This window comes from Saccopteryx bilineata, chromosome 7 (assembly GCF_036850765.1).
Source record: "Saccopteryx bilineata isolate mSacBil1 chromosome 7, mSacBil1_pri_phased_curated, whole genome shotgun sequence".
Classification (NCBI taxonomy): Eukaryota; Metazoa; Chordata; class Mammalia; order Chiroptera; family Emballonuridae; genus Saccopteryx; species Saccopteryx bilineata.
The window spans coordinates 42,072,160-42,094,761 of NC_089496.1; the positions used below are offsets into that span (position 1 = coordinate 42,072,160).

General features: G+C 40.1%; 1 protein-coding gene across 1 annotated transcript in view; it reads left to right on the forward strand.

The window, feature by feature from the left end:
• STK31 (serine/threonine kinase 31) overlaps positions 1-22,602 on the forward strand; it is a 99,217-nt gene that overhangs the window by 42,005 nt on the left and 34,610 nt on the right. Inside the window, exons 10-13 of the mRNA XM_066239300.1 lie at positions 10,336-10,458; positions 15,084-15,263; positions 20,822-20,938; positions 21,924-22,043. Coding sequence (XP_066095397.1) covers positions 10,336-10,458; positions 15,084-15,263; positions 20,822-20,938; positions 21,924-22,043 — 540 coding nt within the window. The remainder of the gene's footprint in view (positions 1-10,335; positions 10,459-15,083; positions 15,264-20,821; positions 20,939-21,923; positions 22,044-22,602) is intronic.

Here is a 22,602-nt window from a genome sequence, read left to right on the forward strand (position 1 = left end):
GCCACATCTTCTTTATCCAGTCTTCTATTGAAGGGCTTTTTGGTTGTTTCCATGTCTTGGCCACTGTGAACAGTGCTGCAATGAACATGGGGCTACATGTGTCTTCACGTATCAATGTTTCTGAGGTTTTGGGGTATATACCCAGTAGAGGGATTGCTGGGTCATAAGATAGTTCTATTTTCAGTTTTTTGAGGAACCACCATACTTTCCTCCATAATGATTGTACTACTTTACAGTCCCACCAACAGTGAATGAGGGTTCCTTTTTCTCCACAGCCTCTCCAACATTTGCTATTACCCGTCTTGTTGATAATAGCTAATCTAACAGGGGTGAGGTGGTATCTCATTGTAGTTTTGATTTGCATTTCTCTAATAACTAATGAAGCTGAGCATCTTTTCATATATCTGTTGGCCATTTGTATCTCTTCCTGGGAGAAGTGTCTGTTCATGTCCTCTTCCCATTTTTTTATTGGATTGTTTGTTTGTTTGTTGTTGAGTTTTATGAGTTCTTTGTAAATTTTGGATATTAGGCCCTTATCTGAGCTGTCGTTTGAAAATATCAGTTCCCATATAGTTGGCTGTCTGTTTATTTTGATATCAGTTTCTCTTGCTGAGCAAAAACTTTTAATTCTGATGTAGTCCCATTCATTTATCTTTGCCTTCACTTCTCTTGCCATTGGAGTCAAGTTCATAAAATGTTCTTTAAAACCCAGGTCCATGATTTTAGTACCTATGTCTTCTTCTATGTACTTTATTGTTTCAGGTCTTATATTTAGGTCTTTGATCCATTTTGAATTAATTTTAGTACACGGGGACAGGCTGTAGTCGAGTTTCATTCTTTTGCATGTGGCTTTCCAGTTTTCCCAACACCATTTGTTGAAGAGGCTTTCTTTTCTCCATTGTATGTTGTTGGCCCCTTTATCAAAGATTATTTGACCATATATATGTGGTTTTATTTCTGGGCTTTCTATTCTGTTCCATTGGTCTGAGTGTCTATTTTTTTGCCAATACCATGCTGTTTTGATTATCGTGGCCCTATAATATAGTTTAAAGTCAGGTATTGTAATGCCCCCAGCTTCATTCTTTTTCCTTAGGATTGTTTTGGCTATTCGGGGTTTTTTATAGTTCCATATAAATCTGATGATTTTTTGTTCCATTTCTTTAAAAAATCTCATAGGGATTTTGATGGGAATTGCATTAAATTTGTATATTGCTTTGGGTAATATGGCCATTTTGATTATATTTATTCTTCCTATCCAAGAACAAGGAATATTTTTCCATGTCATTGTATCTTTTTCGATTTCCCTTAACAATGCTTTGTAATTTTCATTATATAGGTCCTTTACGTTCTTTGTTATGTTTATTCCTAGGTATTTTATTTTTTTTGTTGCAATCGTGAAGGGGATTATTTTTTTGAGTTCGTTTTCTAATATTTCATTGTTGGTATATAGAAATGCTATGGACTTTTGTATGTTAATTTTGTATCCTGCGACCTTACTGTATTGGTTTATTGTTTCTAATAATCTTTTTGTGGAGTCCTTCGGGTTTTCGATGTATAGGATCATATCATCAGGAAAAAGTGATACCTTTACTTCTTCTTTTCCGATATGGATGCCTTTTATTTCTTTGTCTTGTCTGATTGCTCTGGCCAGAACTTCTAGCACCACGTTGAATAAGAGTGGAGAGAGTGGACAACCCTGTCTTGTTCCTGATTTAAGGTAGAAAGTCCTCAGTTTTATGCCGTTTAATAGGATGTTGGCTGATGGTTTATCATATTTGGCCTTTATCATGTTGAGATATTTTCCTTCTATACCCATTTTGTTGAGAGTCTTAAACATAAAATTGTGTTGTATTTTATCAAAAGCCTTTTCTGCATCTATTGATAAGATCATGTGGTTTTTCTTTGTTTTGTTGATATGGTGTATTACGTTAACCGTTTTGCGTATGTTGAACCATCCTTGAGATTCTGGGATGAATCCCACTTGATCATGATGTATTATTTTTTAAATATGTTGTTGTATTCGGTTTGCCAGTATTTTGTTTAGTATTTTAGCATCTGTATTCATTAGAGATATTGGTCTGTAGTTTTCTTTCTTTGTGCCATCCTTGCCAGGTTTTGGTATGAGGGTTATGTTGGCCTCATAAAATGTGTTTGGAAGTATTGCTTCTTCTTCAATTTTTTGGAAGACTTTGAGTAGAATAGGAACCAAGTCTTCTTTGAATGTTTGATAGAATTCACTAGTATAACCATCTGGGCCTGGACTTTTATTTTTGGGGAGATTTTTAATAGTTTTTTCTATTTCCTCCCTGCTGATTGGTCTGTTTAGGCTTTCTGCTTCTTCATGACTCAGTCTAGGAAGGTTGTATTGTTCTAGGAATTTATCCATCTCTTCTAGATTGTTGTATTTGGTGGCATATAATTTTTCATAGTATTCTACAATAATTCTTTGTATATCTGTGATGTCTGTGGTGATCTCTCCTCTTTCATTTTGGATTTTATTTATTTGAGTCCTGTGCCTTTTTTCCTTGGTGAGTCTTGCCAAGGGTTTGTCAATTTTGTTGATCTTTTCAAAGAACCAGCTCCTTGTTTTATTGATTTTTTCTATAGTTTTTCTATTCTCTATTTCATTTATTTCTGCTCTGATTTTTATTATCTCCTTTCTTCGTCTGGTTTTGGGTTGTCTTTGTTCTTCTTTTTCTAGTTCCTTAAGGTGTGAAGTTAAGTGGTTTACTTCGGCTCTCTCTTGTTTGTTCATATAGGCCTGAAGTGATATGAACTTTCCTCTTATTACTGCTTTTGCTGCATCCCAGAGATTCTGATATGTCGTATTTTCATTTTCATTTGTCTGTATATATCTTTTGATTTCTGCGCTTATTTCTTCTTTGACCCATTCATTTTTTAGAAGTATGTTGTTTAGTTTCCACATTTTTGTGGGTTTTTCCCCCTCTTTTTTGCAGTTGAATTCTAGTTTCAAGGCTTTATGATCAGAAAATATGCTTGGTACAATTTCAGTTTTTCTAAATTTGCTGATATTGTCTTTGTGGCCCAACATATGGTCAATTCTTGAGAATGTTCCATGTACACTAGAGAAAAATGTATACTCTGTCGCTTTGGGATGAAGTGTCCTGTAGATGTCTATCATATCCAGGTGTTCTAGTATTTCGTTTAAGGCCACTATATCTTTATTGATTCTCTGTTTGGATGACCGATCTAGAGCCGTCAGCGGTGTATTGAGGTCTCCAAGTATGATTGCATTTTTGTTAGTTTTTGTTTTAAGGTCAATAAGTAGCTGTCTTATATATTTTGGTGCTCCTTGGTTTGGTGCATATATATTAAGGATTGTTATGTCTTCTTGATTCAACTTCCCCTTAATCATTATGAAATGACCATTTTTGTCTCTGAGTACTTTTTCTGTCTTGTAGTCAGCATTATTAGATATGAGTATTGCTACACCTGCTTTTTTTTGGGTGTTGTTTGCTTGGAGTATTGTTTTCCAGCCTTTCACTTTGAATTTGTTTTTATCCTTGTTGCTTAGATGTGTTTCTTGTAGGCAGCGTATAGTTGGATTTTCTTTTTTAATCCATTCTGCTACTCTGTGTCTTTTTATTGGTAAGTTTAATCCATTTACATTTAGTGTAATTATTGACACTTGTGGGTTCCCTACTGCCATTTTATAAATTGCTTTCTGTTAGTTTTGTATCTAGTTTGATTCTTCTCTTTTGTTTTTTGCTATCATTTGTTTTTGTTTGTTTGTGTTCCATACTTCTTTCCTCTGTTGCTACCTTTTTTAAGTCAAGTGTTTTTGTGGTGGTTTTTTTAAGGGTGGTTACCATTAAGTAATGAAAAGGGTACCTACCATATTCATTGTAGTACCCTATCTTATATGTATTTCTGCACTTCATCATCCTTTGCTACTGTTAATCTCCATCCTCTCCCCCCTTTTTTTCCTTTGTTGTCACAGTTTAAGTTTGGTTTTATTGTGTTCTTGGTGGAGCTGTTACTTGTGGTGTTGTTTTCTTTTGTTCTTTGAATCTGGTTGGAAAACCCCTTTAGTATTTCCTGGAGTGGGGGCTTTCTGTTGATAAATTCTCTCATCTTTTCTGTATTTGTGAATGTTTTTATATCTCCTTCATACTTGAAGGATAGCTTTGATGGGTATAGTATTCTTGGCTGAAAGTTCCTCTCTTTCAGGGCTTTAAATATTGGGGTCCACTCTCTTCTAGCTTGTAGAGTTTCTGCTGAGAAATCTGATGATAATCTAATAGGCCTTCCTTTATATGTTGTACTCTTCTTTTCCCTGGCTGCCTTGAGAATTTTTTCTTTGTCATTGGTTTGTGTCATCTTCATTATGATGTGCCTTGGAGTGGGTTTGTTGGGGTTAAGAAAACTTGGTGTTCTGTTTGCTTCTTGAATTTGAGGCTTTAGTTCCTTCCACAGGCTTGGGAAGTTCTCGTCTATTATTTGTTTGAGTATATTCTCCATTCCATTTTCTTTCTCTTCTCCCTCTGATATACCTATTATTCTTATGTTATTCTTTCTGATGGAGTCAGACAATTCCTGTAGGGCTTTCTCATTTTTTATTATTTTTGAGTCTCTTTCTTCTTCTCTCTGTTGTGCCTCAAGTTGTTTGTCTTCTATTTCACTAATCCTATCTTCAATCTGGGCTGTTCTGTTAGCTAAGCTTGTTACCTCGTTTTTCAGCTCGTGAATTGAGTTTTTCATTTCTGTTTGATTTGTTTTTATAGTTTCAATTTCCTTGGTAATATATTCTTTGTGTTCATTGAGTTGTTTTCTGATCTCCCTAAGTTGTCTTTCTGTGTTTTCTTGTATATCTCTGAGTATTTTTAAGATTTCTATTTTAAATTCTCTGTCATTTAGCTCCAAGGCTTCCAATATGTTAAATCTTTTCTCCATAGATTTTTCCACATCTATTTGTGTTACCTCTCTTTCTTTTGTATCCATAATATTCGATTTCCTCTTTCTTATCGGCATCTGAGGGTGGTCTTATTGATAGCACTAATTAGAATTAATAAAGAGTAAAAAGAAAAAAAAAAAGGGTAAAACACCCCACACAAAAAAAAACAGTAATAATTTATTATTTCCCCCTTTTTTCTCTCTTCTCTTTCCCTCCTCTCCCCTCCTCAGGGAAATATCGTGCCTATAATGAAGGGCCTGATTTGGGGTGAAGAGTTCAAGGGGCAAAAAAAAGGGAGTAGGGACCTACTAAATGCAAAAAAAAAAAAAAAAAAAAAAGGAAGAAAATCTTAGATAAGCATAAGATGATTTGCTTGTAAGTGATGGTCAACTAAGAGATATAATGAGAGGGATAAGAGGGAATCAGAAAAAAGGACCAAAAAAGAATAATAAAGAAGAAAAAATAAAAATAATAAGTAAAAATCTGTTGTATTAAGTGGAGCGAAGACTAAATACAATGGAGACCTTGGGTTGGGAGGACCCAAAATGCCACAAAAATAAACAGAAAAAAAAAAAAAAAACAAAAGCAAAAAAGAGAAATAAAGCCAAAAAAAAGCCTTGAGTCCCAAATTAACTAATTTGTTCGTGATTGAGGATTATATGGGAGGAAAGTAAAATGAGAAAAGAAAAAACGAATAGAAAGGAAAAAATAAGAAAAAGAGAAAAACGAAGGAAGAAATAAAATAGGAGGAGAAAAAAACAAAATAAAGCAAGACAAAAAAAAAACACAAAAAAAAAACAAAAGAGGAGAGAGTGAGAGTTAAGTGTTTTGGAGTATAACCTTAAAGGAGGGTGAGGATGAAGAAGAAAAATAAAATGCAACACTCATGGGTAGTGTAGTTCAAGAAAGGGGAAGCATAAGATGGGCAGAGAATAGAAGGACCGAGGTGGAGGAAATAAAGGCAAAAAGATAGAAGAAACAAAGAACAACAACAACAACAAATTAGTGGATCAAGTTGTAAAGTCTGTGGGTTTTTCTTGATTTTGAGAGGTTAACTTCTTCCTTTTTCTTTTCTCTCCCTCTTCCTAGTCGGTGACTCTGTACCCCAGGCTCTGCCCCTGTGTCACTCTTAGGTAGGGATTTGCAGTTGATGGGATTCTATGGCAATGTCATATATTTGGCTTTAGTCTTGCTGGAAGTCAAGGCTTGTTGGCGTTTGCAGGGTCCAACGATGAGAGAGTTTGCTTTCCTGGATTCTCTCTCCTAGTCCCCCCTTTCTGAATTAGCAGCCTGGTGATCCAGCTATAAGGCTGCAACTGCTTCTGCCTGGGGAGTAAGAGGCTCAAAGAGCTGGGAAATCCCCACTCTATCCCCACTCAGTGCAAGGCTTTGGGAAAGGCTCTGAGAGTCAGGGCCTCCAGTGTAATCAGGCGGGGGTGGGAGTCAATTGTTGTCAAGGTGACTGTTCAGCGCCTATCATTTAGTTGGACCTCTCAACCCAGGCTTTCTACACTTTGTAGCCTGTTTTTGTAGGGAAGAAGAGGCACTAGTCTCTGCTTACGACTAGTGTAGTATAGACCTTATTATCTGCCAAGTCCTTCTTGTTAGCGTTTATCCCTGAATATGGAGGCTCTATCAATCAGAAGTTGCCCCCGCCCCTTTAGCGAGAGGCACTAAAAAATATCACGCCTCTTGTCTTGGATCGCTGAACTGAGAGAGATCTTATCAATTAGAACCGAGGGTGCGCAGATTTTATGGGTTAAGCTAATTTCAGTGATTGGGTCGCAGCTGTGCTTCCGAAGGTATTTTAGGCTGCCTGTGCGCGCCCCTCCCCCAACGCTTGATTGTTAGCTTGAATGGCTGGGTGAGGTGCCCCGCCCACGGAGAGAATCTCCCAAGCCTCTCCCGCTCGCCCCACCGCTGGCGGCTGGACCGCACCAGGCGCAGGATAATGGAGCCCCCTGGGTGTGCGGGCCAGCACGGCGCCCTGGGCGCGTGGAATGCCCAAGCACGCGCGGGAATGGGGCGCTCCGGGCACCGGTGGCTGGCGACCCCCACTCGCAGTGTGCGGGCCGCTGGGAACGTCAGCAGTGCTCAACCGGACCGGGCCCGCGGCTGCTCGCGTCGGCCGCTCCGGTGGCTCGCGGTTCCCAAGTATATGGGCTGACTCACCACAGGCGCACTCCCTCGCGGCTTGAATGAGCGTCGCTGCGGTAGCTTCCTCCACACCCTCGTCTCTCAGATTCAAGTGATAACAGTCCTTTTGCTTTCAGTTTGTGTGGAACTCCGGAATGCTCCGAGGATAAATTTTTCTGTTTCTAGTTGATAAATTTGTTGTGATTTAGGGGAGAGCTGTCGGACGCGCTTCTCACGGCGCCATTTCCGTGAGGTCACTCCAGAACTCCTTGTTTTTAATATAAAGATATTTGGCGCAACAACAATCATAGCTTTCCATAGTACCGATGAGTTTTATACTTGTGTTTGGAACTGTCCAATGTTAAGTATTGGTGATTTCTTTTTTTTTTTTTTTTTTTGTATTTTCCTGAAGCTGGAAACGGGGAGAGACAGTCAGACAGACTCCCGCATGCGCCCGACCGGGATCCACCCGGCACGCCCACCGGGGGCGATGCTCTGCCCCTCCGGGGCGTTGCTCTGCCGTGACCAGAGCCACTCTAGTGCCTGGGGCAGAGGCCAAGGAGCCATTCCCAGCGCCTGGGCCATCTTTGCTCCAATGGAGCCTTGGCTGCGGGAGGGGAAGAGACAGACAGAGAGGAAGGGAGGGAGTGGAGAAGCAAATGGGTGCTTCTCCTATGTGCCCTGGCCGGGAACCGAACCCAGGTTCCCTGCACGCCAGGCCGACGCTCTACTGCTGAGCCAACCGGCCAGGGCCATTGGTGATTTCTGCCTCTGGGGATTGTACTCTGAAAGTCTTGTTCCTTATTCATACTCAGTCGGTCAGCTGGCAACCCGACTGGCTCGGAATGAACAAAGTGAACAGGATAACTAGGCCTCTGAAAATGTCACAAGTGTTTAGTTTGGAGAAGGGTTAGATTTGGGTTATTTTACATATTAGACTCTAACTGGTCACTTCTGATTATGAAAAGAAAAAAACAATACTTTCTGAATCTCTGTGAAACACTGGCAATGCTATAGGTACTTATATAAAGTTTTTCTTACACTAACTTTTTTAAATCGAATTTATTGGGGTGACATTGTTTAATAAAATAGGTTTCAGGAATACAATTGTGTAACACAGCATCTGTGATTTCTCTTGTGCAGGGATCCTCAAACTTTTTACACGGGGGCCAGTTCACTGTCCCTCAGACCGTTGGAGGGGCGGACTATAAAAAAAACTATGAACAAATCCCTATGCACACTGCACATATCTTACTTTAAAGTAAAAAAACAAAAAGGGAACAAATACAATGTTTAAAATAAAGAACAAGTAAATTTAAATCAACAAACTGACCAGTATTTCAGTGGGAACTATGGGCCTGCTTTTGGCTAATGAGATGGTCAATGTCCGGTTCCATATTTGTCACTGCTAGCAGTAACAAGTGATATGATGCCTGCATCTCGCGTCACTGGAAGTAGTACTGTACGTGAGCGATGCTGCGCTTTGTGTGTCCAATAAAAGAGGTGCCAGAAGTGTGGCAGGGGTGGATAAATGGCCTTAGGGGGCCGCATGCAGCCTGCCAGCCGTAGTTTGGGGACCCCTGCTCTTGTGTGTTCACCACCCCAAGCCAAGTCTTCTTCCATTACCATTGGTCTCCTACACCCTCTTCTCTTATACTGACTTTTAAAATGGCCACTTTCATTCCTGTTTTATAAATGAGGAAACTGAAGCCCACAGGGTTTAAGGGAATTTCTCAAGATTTACATAAGATCTATATGATAATATGGTTGATTGCGAGGTGCATTCTCTTTCCATTTAAACTGTACTGCCAGTGTTAAAATATATCATTATGTAGTTTATGTAATAAGATAAAAAACCTACTTTTAAATTTTTTCTTTTGTTTTTGTGGTTTGAGTGAGGACAAGTGATTCAGGACAGAAGGAGAGGGCCTCTTATTTTTTTTTATTTTTTATTTTTTTGTATTTTTCTGAAGTTGGAAACGGGGAGGCAGTCAGACAGACTCCCACATGTGCCTGACCGGGATCCACCCAGCATGCCCACCAGGGGGCGATGCTCTGCCCATTTGGGTCGTCACTCTGTTGCAACCAGAGCCATTCTAGTGCCTGAGGCAGAGGCCATAGAGCCATCCTCAGCGCCCGGGCCAACTTTGCTCCAATGGAGCCTTGGCTGTAGGAGGGGAAGAAAAAGACAGAGAGGAAGGAGAGGGGGAGGGGTGGAGAAGCAGATGGGCGCTTCTCCTGTGTACCCTGGCCGGGAATCGAACCCGGGACTCCTGTATGCCAGGCCGACACTCTACCACTGAGCCAACTGGCCAGGGCCAGGCGAGGGCTTAATGTAGCTCTGGGACTTGGTAGGAGAACCAAAAACATTTTTTTAAAGCAAATATTTGTTTCTGCTTCTCATGTTTCAGGACTTTTAGGCTTTGTTGCTCTAAAGTTTATTTGATTGCTAAAGAGTGATTTTTTGATAAATACAGAGTCATAATTGCCACTCAGAGTTGACGTGTTCCCTTACTGAAGTTCATTTAGGTTTTGGTCTGGATTTCATTTATGTATTTTGCAGTTTAACTTGATTGCTATGTATATTTATGGTGAAAGAGTTTCTTTTGTCTTTACAGTTATAAAATGGTCTGTTGAGCTTTACCAGAAAAGGAATATTCTAAAATTCAATCTTTTGAGTGTATGTGACACACGTTGTTGTAGGTAGTAGAGACACACATGATTCTCTCTACGTTGCTTGGGAATGGGGTAGAAATGTAAATAGATAATATCAATGTAGTTTCATAAGGACTATACTAGAGGTAAAGAATGCATAAGGTTCTTGGATATCTGTCATGTATCTATTTCCAAATATAGCCTCTTGTTCAAGTAAGAGGTTTTATCAGTAGATAAGTCAGTAGAGATTGACCAAATCTTGAAGGATAAGTAGATAAAGAACATGAGGATGGGAGGGTAGTAGGAGGGAAGGAGTGTGTGATTAATAATAGGAACGTGTATAATTTTATTAAGAAAAATATTTCATTGTTGTGGAAATAATGGGAAAAAATAAAGATTAGTGAAGTAGGATTGTTGAATTTAAATGTCTTATTTCTAATTAAGGGAAAAGGAGCTCTTTGTCAGTGTGTTGATCTAAGGAGAGAGGTATTTGAGTTGCTACTACGTTTGGAGATTGTAATATTAAATTTTACTATTTTTTAGGAGATCAGTTTTTTCGTGTCGGTCAATGTGTAAAAAACACTGTATGTGTTTATCAATGACGGTGGTTCTTCTTCCTCTGCCTTCAGGATGAAGGGAGTGTTTTGATCGCCAGGAGGAATGAAGTGCAGCAGAAGCTGTGCACGGCAGTGGACACCTTCATTCTGGAAGTGCAAGAGTTACCTCTGAACAAACGCTTGAAAACGTTGCAGGTTGGAATCGAAAAAGAGATTAAATATTCATTACATTATACATTAAATACATGTACTTATCATTTGTGAGGTGAAATCAGCGTTTACCTTGAGACTTCAGATAGTACTGATAGCTGCAAAAATTTTTCTCTTCTTTGATGAATCTATTTCTTCTTAATGGAATTAAAATTTAATGTGAATATATTTAACATGTTTATGTATGTATGTGTATCTATTGTACAAACAAGGTAAACCAGTTGTGCTTGCTAGAGCTGCATTCAGGGGGAAACCGGAGACAGGAGCATAGCAGTCATGTGAGTCTCTGATGCCCGTTCCGTTACAGCAGCAAGTCCAGGAAGACCCCATGTCAGAGTTAGGGAGAGGAACCTGACCCTTTAGCTATAGGGCTGTTAAGACCCATGTTCGGGACAATACAATAGCTATATGATGTTGTGGAACCTTGTCTTGAGCCCTATCCAGCCATCTCAACAATGACTTTAATTTCGAGTAAATGAGCATGGCATTTAATCATTCAACCTATTAAAATATTTCTCTTCACTTATTCAGATCTTTTTATATCCTTTAATGATGTTTAAAATTTTTCTCCTTTTTAAAAATTAAAAATTTTTTTTTCTTAAGTGAGAAACAGGGAGGAAAAGTGACAGATTCCCACATGAACCCCGACCAGGATCCACCCGCCCAAGCCCCCCAAGGGGTGATGCTCTGCCCATCTGGAGCCATTGTTTCGTTGCTCAGCAATTGAGCTATTTCAGCACCTGAGGTGAGGCCATGGAGCCATCCTTGGTGCCGGCTCCAATGAGCCATAGCTGCAGGAGGGGAAGAGAGAGATAGAAAAAGAGAAGAGAGAGGGGGAGGAGTGGAGAAGCAGATGGTTGCTTTTCTTGTGTACCTTGACCAGGAATCGTACCCAGGACATCCACATGCCAGGCTGATACTCTAACACTGAGCCAACCGGCCAAGACCTTAAATTTTTCTCTAAAAGGCCTCATGTGTTTTCTTTACTTAACTCCGAGATATTTATATTTTTGGTTGCTTTTGTGAATATTTTGCTTTCCATTTTCTAGTTATTTTTGATGGTGTATAGGAATACTACTAACTTTTATTTATTGACGTTACTCTTGCAACTCTGCTGAACTCTCTCTTAGTTGTCAGTTTTTTGTTGATACCCTTTGGGATCTCTTTGTGGTCATATAATTTGAAAACAATAATCCTCTTGTATTCCTTCTGCCTTTTATATATATATATCTTTGAATTTCTACTGCTTTGGTCAGTATCTTTCATACCAAGTTGAGTAGTAGCTGTATCCAACCTATAAATCTGTCTTTGAATGGGTAACTTGATCAATTTACATATTATAGTTACTGTTTTATAAGAACTTATTTCTGTGATTGTTTTGTGTTTCTGTTTATGATGGTTTCCTTTTCTACTTTCTCTTCCTAATATTTTAGAACAAGGGTCCCCAAACTACGGCCCGTGGGCTGCATGCGGCCCCCTGAGGCCATTTATCCGGCCCCGCCACACTTCCAGAAGGGGCACCTCTTTCACTGGTGGTCAGTGAGAGGAGCATAGTTCCCATTGAAATACTGGTCAGTTTGTTAATTTAAATTTATTTGTTCTTTATTTTAAATATTGTATTTGTTCCCGTTTTGTTTTTTTACTTTAAGATATGCGCAGTGTGCATAGGGATTTGTTCATAGTTTTTTTTATAGCCCGTCCCTCCAACAGTCTGAGGGACAGTGAACTGGCCCCCTGTGTAAAAAGTTTGGGGACCCCTGTCTTAGAACATGATCACTTGTCTGGGTGGGTCTTCCTTCTCTGTTATCTACCTTCCAAGAACCAACTCACTGAACACCCACAATTGTTAAGGATTTTAGTTCAAGATTACTATGCATGTTATATGTGTTATCTCACATAACAAACTTTAGAGTTATTTTCTCATTCTTATTTTGTAAGTTGCTGTATGTTTTTTTGGTTTTCTCTATGTATTAGAGCATTTTGTTTGAGTGCTTTCGAAGAGCCCTTTGTGGTTGACTTTGTGAGGTAGTAAATGTCTCAGGATATCTTATTTAAACAATTATGTACATTTAAACACTTTAAACAGTTGTTTTTAAAAAAACAGTTGTTTAACTTGCTATAAAATATTAGGTCCAAAGGCCATTTTTTTTTCTTTAGAATAATTAGCCATTGACTTCTTGTTTCCATAGTGTTAACATCAGTATGATTTTTGTTCTTCTGTGATCCTTTAATGCCCCTGTAAGTCTTGACTTTGTTCTTTAATTGCACTAAAACATATTTAAGTTTATATTTAATCTTAGGTTAGTCTGAGGTTTTATAGCTTTCTTTAACTTGAGCCAAGTACTTGATAATTATTTGATATACTGTCTCCCTTTTCCCTCTCACCTCACTTACTTTTTCTCTTTCTGGGACTTTTGTTAGATGAATATTTAAACATTTATTCTCTATATTTTTAACTGTTTATCCATTTTTTTCTTTTGATACCTTTCTTTGTTTTTTTGAAAGGACCCTTGACCTAACCTTCTAGCTCACTTATTGGTTCTGTGGCCAGTCCCTTCTGCCATTTAGCCAGTCTACTGTGTTCTTTATTTCAGAGATTATTTCTTTCATATTATATAACTTCAGTTGGTTATTATTTATAACTACTTGGTTTTGCATTGTGTTTCCAGTATTCCTTCTCTTTGTTGAGAATATTTGTTACGCTTATTTTGAGCTATTACTATTATCTGGGTCACCACTGATTTTGCTTCCTTTTTTGTGGCAGGGACAGAGGGACAGACAGACAGGAAGGAAGAGAGATGAGAAACATCAATTCTTCATTGCGGTTCCTTAGTTGTCCACTGATTGATTTCTCATATATGCCTTGACTGGGGGCAGGGGGCTACAGCAGACTGAGTGACCCTTGCTCGAGCCAGCAACCTTGGGCTCAAGCTGGTGAGCCTGTGCTCAAATCTGATGAGCCCGCGCTCAAGCTGGTGGTCTCGGGTCTTGAACCCGGGTCCTCCATGTCCCAGTCCGATGCTCTATTAACTGTGCCACCGCCTGGTCAGGCAGATTTTGTTTTCTTTTTATAGGGTGGCTTAGTTTGTTAGATTCTTTTCAGTGTTGATAGTGGTTAGAACTTTCATCCTTCCCTGTACCTCCCATTGAGATCTCTAATTCCCGTGGAGAACTACAAACTATCTTAGTTCTTTGCTATTGTGCAGAAACAGGATAGTGTGGGAGAGGGACCTAGGGAAAGGTAAAAGCTTGGACCATAACTTCACAGACTTCAGGTGGGTTAAGGGGATAAGGTGGGGATACTTCTTAGCTTCTAGGGTTGTGGTTTGGGCTCTGCTTCCTGTTGGCTTCTCTTCTAGGTAATCATTCTCTTCCATGGGCCTCGCAGTTCTACCTCAGACGTGTCTCTTTCCCAGGGGCTGCCCTTAGATGTAAATGCCACCAGGTGTTCAGAGGAAGAGGGCAGAAAAGGGATGCATAGGGGCTGGACAGCCCTTCTGCTCTGGCTGTCAGTGTTTGCCTCGGCTGGGCTCCTGTTCTGTGTTGTGTAAAGCCCTTGCCTCTTCTGGTGCTGCTGCTTTCTTGCCCGACGTGAGGGAGGCAGAAGGGCAGATGCAGAAAGTTCTCTTTTCCCCCACGTAGTACAGACCTCCTCCCACTGGCACAGACTGTATTCATACAGTGCTGAGCACCAGCTGTCCTCTGTCTTTTCAGGTGTGTCTCAGAGTCTTGTGATGAAAAATTCGGGCTCTATTAAGTTTTTCTCTTGTCTCTGTGACATTTGTAGAGTTGCAGGCTCTCTTGTCTCTTCCAGTATTTTAAGAAATGCTTTTAAGTACATACATATGTTTATGGTCTTTTCTTAATTGAAATTATTTGTGTATTTTAACGTGTAGTTTATTTTTATTAAGAGGTAGGTCATGGGAACTTCCATGTCAGGATAAAACTTTAGTGATTCTGATTTAAAGTCAGAGAAAAGTAGAAAGTCAGGACTTTCTGCTTAATTAAGAACCTTAGTATATAAAGCTTTCTATTTGTAACATTAATTCACTTAGTAAACTTTTAGTATTAAGAGTCCAAATAAGCCCTGACTGGTGGCTCAGTGGTAGAGCATCAGCCTGGTGTGTGGATGTCCTGGGTTTGATTCCTGGTCAGGGTGCACAGGAGAAGCAACCATCTACTTCTCCACCCCTCCCCTTCTCCTTCCTCTCTCTCTATTTCTCTTTTCCCCTCCTGAAGCCACGGCTTGGTTGGAGCAAGCTGGCTTGAAGTGCTGCGGATGGCTTCATGACCTTGCCTCAGGTGCTAAAATTGCTTGGTTGCCAAGCAATAGACCAATGGCCCCTTGTGGGCACAACATTGCCCAGTGGGGGCCTTGCTGAGTAGGTCCTGGTTGGGTGGCATGTGGGAGTCTGTCACTACGCCTCTCTCCTTCTCACTTAGGAAAAAAGTCCAAATAAATCAGCTTCTAGGTAGTTTTATACTTTCATGTCTTATTCTAAGTTTTATTTATACAATTCTCAAGGCTAGGGATTCAACATGCTACCTTTCTGTCCGTCAGGTTCTAATACAGTGCTTGAATCCTAATAAACAGAAATATTTCTCTGCAGGACTTGTCAACCTCTTTAGAAGCAGTATATGGACAAGCCAAAGAATGGACAAACTCTGAAGAAATAATTAAGAAATTTTGTGACTGGAAGTGTGCTAAAAGAAAGGAGTTCTCCAGCGTTAGAAGCCAAACAGAGGTTTCTCTGCAGCGTCTGGTGGCATGGTTCCAGAGCACCTTACAGGTAATGAGAGCTCTCTCCCAGTGCCATGAACCAGGGGATTAAAAACAAATCCAAATGTAATTTGCCTCCTTTCTAAGAGAGAAGGGAGTGGGGAGAGAGAGAGAATGAGAGAATGAGAGAATGAATAGGAATGAGAACGTGTGTGCTGGGATGGAGGAGAGAGGAGTTGACATATTTGTAGTCTCTGTTTAAGACATACATGAGGAACAACTTCAGCCGGTCTGTAGGTGTAAGATAGTATTACTGGAGTTTATTAAAGGTAGTGTGTATTTTGCAGCTATAGTGTAGAGATAAGTGTATGTAAAAAGGTAGGTGCTTTAGTGTATAGTGGAGCTTTACCCTTTTAAAAAAAGAAATTCTTTATTTTTTCACTTACAGTTGACATACAATATTATATTAGTTTTGGATATACACCTGGCAATTAGAAATTATATAACCTACTAAGAGATCATCCTGATAATTCTTGTACTCATCTGACACCATATGTAGTTGTTAGAATATTATTGACTCTATTCCCTGTGCTGTGCTTTACATCCCCATGACTGTTCTGTAACAACCGGTTTCTACTTCTTAGTCCCTTCACCTTTCCCCTCATCCCGCCAGTCTCCTGGCAGCCATCAAATGTTCTCTGTATGAATGAGTCTTTTTCCCTTCTGCTCATTCATTTATTTTGTTTTTTAGATTTCAATTGTTGATAAATTTGTATTTATTGCCATTTTATTGTTCACATATTTATCTTTTGTTTTTCTTCTTTTTCTTAAGATCCTTTAGCTTTTTTTTTTTTTTTTTTTTTTTTTTTTTACAGAGACAGAGAGAGTCAGAGAGAGGGATAGACAGACAGGAATGGAGAGACGAGAAGCATCAGTCATTAGTTTTTCGTTGCGCATTGCAACACCTTAGTTGTTCATTGATTGCTTTCTCATATGTGCCTTGACCGTGGGCCTTGAGTAGACAGAGTAACCCCTTGCTTGAGCCAGCGACCTTGGTTTCAAGCTAGTGAGCTTTTGCTCAAACCAGATGAGCTCATGCTCAAGCTGGCAACCTCGGGGTCTCGAACCTGGGTCCTCAGCATCACAGTCCGACGCTGTATCCACTGCGCCACCACCTGGTCAGGCTAGCATTTCATTTAATACTGGTTTGGCGGTGATGAACTCCGAAAGCTTTTCTTGTCTGGGAAGCTCTTTCTTTATCTGTCCTTCAATTCTAAATGATAGCTTTGATGGGTAGAGTAATCTTGGTTGTGGGTCCTTGCTTTTCATCACTTTGAATATATCCTGTCACTCTCGTTTGGCCCGCAGAGTTTCTGCTGAGAAATCAGCTGACAGTCTTTTGGGAGCTCTCTTGTAGGTAACTAACGGCCTTTCTTTTACTGCTTTTAAGAGTCTCTCTTTGTCTATAATCTTTTGCAAGTTAATTATGTGTGTCTTGGTGTGGGCCTCTTGGGTTCATCTTGTCTGGGACTGTCTGTGCTTCCTGAACTTTATATGTCTGTTTTCTTCATCAGATAAGGAAGTTTTTTGTCATTTTTTTCAGATAAGTTTTCAGTTTCTTGCTTGCCTCTTCTTCTCTATGGCACCCCCACAATGCAAATGTTGTGCTTGAACTTATCCCTGAGGCTCCTTACACTATCTTTGTTTTTTGGATTATTCTTTCTTTTGCTGCTCTGATTTGGTGTTATTGTTTTCCTATGTTCCAAATCACTGATTTGATTCTCAGCTTCATCTTTTTTACTATTTCTCTGTAAATTATTCTTTATTTTATAGTTAGTGTATCCTTCATTTCTGAGTGGCTCTTTTTTACGGTTTCTGTGTTCTTTTTCATGCTTTAGAAGTTTGTTGAGGTTCTTACTAAATTCTTGAGCATTCTTTTTTTTTTTAAAGTTTTTAAATAATTTTATTTTAATGGGGCTTGAGCATTCTTATAACCCTTGTTTTGAACTCTGTATCTGGTAGTTTGCTTGCCTCCGTTTCATTTAGTTCTTTTTCTGGAGATTTCTCCTGTTTTTTCCATTTGGGACCTGTTTCTTTGTTTCTGTGTTTTGGCTGCCTCCCTGTGTTTGTTTCTGTGTATGAGGTACAGCACTTGGTAGAATGACCTTGTGTCGTGGTAGATCTGTGGGGCCCAGTGGGCACTCCAGGTGTGCTCCGGTATTGGCTGTGTGCACTGTCCTGTGGTAGTGAAGCTTTGATTGATCTTCAGTTGTCTCAGTGGGAGGGACTGATCCACAGGCCGACTGCAGCTGGCTGTGAGAACCGGCTGTGACTACAGCAGAGGAGCTGCTGTGCTAGTTGACCCTGTGGAGCAGAACTTGCTTCAGTGGGGCCCTGGTGCTCTCCGAGTCTGCTCATAGAGGTGGTAGGGTTGTATCTGGTGTGCTCTGAAGCTGTTCACTGGGTGCACTGGCTCTGGGGCCTCCCGGAAGGTGCATGGCCACCCACTGCCTGGGGCCACCTGGCATGAGCTGCAGAATAATCTGCAGATGGCTGCCACTTGGGTGGCTTGGAGATGCTCAGGAGAGGCCACGCTGTGAACCAAGGCCAGCTGCTGCTAGACCGGGCCTGAGGCCACTTAGTGAGAGGTATGGGGTACACAGAGGCCAGAAACGGCATGTTTGAGAGATTTTAGGAAAGTCTAAAGTATGAGACAAGAGAAGTCATTCTTATGGAAAAGCTACTGGAAACAGCTTGGGTGGGCCCACAGATTGGTAGTGCAGGGTCTTAGGAATTCACAGTAGGTGTGGGGGGAGGGGAGGGTGTGACAGTGTGAGCCAGGTTGATGGAGACTGAAATATGGCACCTGCCTTTTGGCCCTGTAGAGAGGAGTCTCAGAAAAGGAACAGTGGCCTTTGCTAGTACTTTTGTCTGGCAGAAAGCTGTCTCTCCAGCTGTTGCCTTGATGCCAATAATACAGTTACTCCCTTTATGTCCTGGTTCCTTTGAAGCTGGATCCCCAGTGCTGGAGCTCAGAGGGTGTGAATCTGAGTAAGTCTGCACATGAGCCCTTTAAGAGGAAACTGTTTGGGACTTTAGCAGCCTCCCTCTCAGCAACAATTCTTGCTGTTTTGTTTGTTTGTTTTTTTAATTGAGAGGTAGGGAGGCAGGGAGGCAGAGAGACAGACTCCCACATGTGCCCTGACCAGGATCCACTTGGCAAGACCTATCTGGGGCAGCTACTCCGTTGCTTGGCAAGTGAGCTATTTCAGTGCTGAGACGAGGCTGTGGAGCCATCCTCAGTGCCCGGGGCCTATGCACTCAAACCAGTTGAGCCATGGCTGTGGGAAGAGAAGAGAGAGAGAGGAAGGGAGAGAGAGAAGAGGGTGGAGGAGGGGTGGAGAAGCAGATGGTTGCTTCTCCTGTGTGCCCTGACCAGGAATTGAACCCAGGACTTCCACATGCCAGGCTGATGCTCTGCCACTGAGCAAACTGGCCAGTGTCAATCCTTGCTGGTTTTTACAGCCATGAGTTATGGAGACTTCTTTTCCTGGCATTGGAATCGTGGGCAGGGGGACCTGATGTGGGACTGGGACACCTCGCTCCTCAGGGGGACCTCCATAGCCGAGATATTCCTCCCAAATTTTATCTGCCACATACGGGTGTTTACCAGCCTGTTTGGTGTCTCCCCTCTTCCTCCAACCAGTCTCGTTGTAGCTTCTTCTTGAAATACACAGTTGTAGGACTTCCATTCAGGTAAATTTCAGGTGGTTCTGGATGATGGTGGTTGTGTAGTTTAGTTGTATTGTAGTTTTGATGGGGTTGTGGGAGGATGTGAGGACAGGCAGCCCCGGGTTATGGATGAGATAGGTTTTGTAGGTTTGTTCTTAACTTGAATTTGTATGTAAATTGGAAGAGGTGCATTTACCTATTAAGTGAAACTTAGCTATTTGTTTTAAATAGTATTTATTTTGACCTTTCTGTGCATATAAATACTTAAATATTTTCAAACCTACAGATCCTATCTTGTTCATAACTTGGGGACTGCCGGAACTGCATTTACATATGCTGCCATATTGACTGGAAGTTCTCTTTTTCCTTCTCTAGCAAGATGTGATTAAACATCATTTGGCTAAGTAGTCATGCTTAATATGATTTGTTACTTGGCAGTGTTTAAGTCTTTGGTGTTTTAAATATCTTAAATATCTCAGAGATATCTAAGATGGAGAATATTAATCTCAGTTGATATTAGATATTAGAAATGGTGCTTTATATATACTTTTTTAGTCCTTGTTTATTATTACAAAAATAGCATGTAAATTTTTAAGATGCATGGGCATGTGGTTTTGTAAAGTGTACTCAGAACTTGAAATTTTAGCCTAATTTTGTTACTGGTTTTTTGTTCTTCTGTCTGCTTTACAACTTTGTTAGCAAGGACGAGGACACCCATGATGTCATTTATCTTATGAATTTCTTGCTTTATTTTGGGGAAAAAAAAATCTTTATTCTCTAGCTACTTCTTTGTTTTTTGGAACTCCCTAATAGATAATTAACATAACTAAGTTATTGCTTTGAGCACGACCAGGATCCACCCGGCACGCCCACCAGGGGGCGATGCTCTGCCCCTCCGGGGCGTTGCTCTGTTGCGACCAGAGCCACTCCAGCACCTGGGGCAGAGGCCAAGGAGCCATTCCCAGCGCCCGGGCCATCTTTGCTCCAATGGAGCCTTGGCTGCGGGAGGGGAAGAGAGAGACAGAGAGGAAGGAAAGGGGGAGGGGTGGAGAAGCAGATGGGCGCTTCTCCTGTGTGCCCTGGCCGGGAATCAAACCCGGGACTTCTGCACGCCAGGCCGAGGCTCTACCACTGAGCCAACCGGCCAGGGCCGATCGTAATTGTCTTTTTGTTTAATTAATCAGTATCCTTTTCTTTCATTTCCACAGTTATTTCCCAAATCCAGATCTACATAATCACAAATCTGAATATCTGAAATCAGAGTGACTGTGACTTTTATGTTCAGTATTATAATATGGGCCCCTGATTATATTCTTATCAAGTTATTATCAAATTTATTTCCTGACAGAAAATACTTTTGTGTTTATGATGAAATGGAACCATTTGGGTTTAGTCTTTAACTTAATTGCCAGATTACTAACTAGTAGTAACTCCTCAGTGAATATCAGGTGTAGTCATATTTCTTCTTTTTCAAGAGCTAATATTGCCTGCTTAATCCCTTTCAGAATTAAGCTTATTCTTTGAGCATTCAAGGCTCTTTACCAGTTTTTACTCAGACTGCCTCCTTTGCTGTTTCCCAAAACATCTTGATCTTGTCTCTGTTTTTTTTTCTTCTCCATACTTCCCCTCTGTACTGTTCTCTCACCTTCGTTAACTACTAACTACATTTAAAAAATCTGTGTGGTTTTTTTTTAAGGCATGTTATGTATCTACCTTTTAGTTCTTTTCTGGTGCGTACATAAGTTTTCTGAGGGTAGTACTTGATCTTTCTTGGGTACCCTTCTTTCCCGCCACATTGTTCAGGGCACAGGCGAATGCTCTGCTCCTGTTATAAGGACACGGTACTAATTGAAATAATTAAATGAGATACTTCATACCTTTATTTTTGCAAATGAGGCTTTTGATCTGTCTGTGGAAGAATCACTGACTTCTGAGGACACAATTGATAATATTGATGATATCCTAGAGAAGACTGAGTCAAGTGTCTGCAAAGAGCTGGAGCTATCTGCGATTGTGAGTATTGATATTTATTGTTGCTTCCTTTGAAGCAATAGTTCTATTGCTAGTTAAAAAGTATCAAGACTATTCATAGCTTTTCTCTCATAGGCCTCTTTGAAATGGTAATATTTTCAAATTCTAATCCAAATACAAAGGAAAATCTCATTCTTTCACAGAGTGATATTTTTAGTTTAATAAGACATTTTACATTAAAAATACACTAATGTTTAATTCTAGAAAAACTTCTCTTAATCTAAGCGTATCAGCTCTCTGTATCATTTGATTCTTGAGTTCATCGTCCCTAATGACTAAGAAAAGACTTAGAATTTGTGAAAACTTGAAGTAAAATTTGTGAGAGCTGTGGAAACAGATGCACAATAGCTCCATTTCTCTGTTGTGTATATTGTGTGTTGTTATGTCAAGTTAAAGATTAGTGTAGCTAAGAGAGGATTTTGTAATGTTAGTATTGCTCACTGTTACTCTTTCCCAGTTTTTTAGCTGCTTACCAAAGTCTCAGTGGTAATGTTCTTTATTTTACTTGTTTCTTTTTACCTTTTGTGATTTTATTTATATTGGCATTAAAAATATATACATATTACTATATTCCTTTATTCTCAAATAGTCCTTATTAGATGGATTTGTCAGACTTGATTTTAGAAGTGGTTGTTAATAGGTTGTTAATAGATGATTTCTAAAAATAATTTTGTGTTGAAATTCTGTATATTGTTTAGTTCCTGCATTTAGCATTGTAGTATCCCTGATTTCCTTTAATGTTTTTCTGTTCCAGACAGCTCTAAGGATAATAGTGTCATGGGTATAAAATTTCCCATATGAATATCTTTATTAGTCTTCTGTCTAGAAAAAGATTTGTGTTTAAGAAATATTTTGAAATGGATATAGAAATGTGTTAAAGGCATCACTTTGAAGTTTATCTATTCTTGAAATTTTTAGCTTTTGGATACTCCTCTGTCTATAACTCCATGTGTGTGATCTCATTTAGGAGCAAGGTGATGCAGATAAGGAGATCATTTTAAATACATATAGTCAAGTACTGCAAAAGATCCATTCAGAGGAAGAGCTTATTGCCACAGTACAAGCCAAGTACAACAACAGTATGGAGGTTGGATTATGTTTTATTTGTCGTGCATATTGAGGCTTTGTGTTTTTTGATACTTCAACTTCTCTCGAGTAGTTTAGTGCCCAGTATGGAGGTGAGTTATTTGTTGCCAGCAGGGCACAGAGGCCATTGCTAGCTGGTATAGAATTAAATTCACCCCGCAGCTCTCTCGCCTCTCGGCCTTCATATATGAAGAGGGTTAGAGTCTTGCTCTGGATTAGATTTTGGCTTAAGGAAGTGTGGCTGGTTTGATTTTCTATCCAGACTACTAAACGTTTTCCATATTAGCAATAAGGCTTTTTCACTTCCTTATCATTCATATGTTTACTGGAGCAGCACTCTTAATTTAAAAGTTATCTTTTGCATTCACAACTTGGCTCGCTGAGGCAAGAGGCCTAGCTTCTGGCCTCTGTCAGCTTTTGAGAGTCTTCTTCACTCAGCTTAATCATTTCTAGCCTTTCAGTGAGCGACGTGGTACCCTTCTGTCACGTAGAGGCCATTGTGAGGTTATCAGTGGGCCTAACTGCAATATTGTGTCCCAAGAAATAGGTCCAAGGAGAAG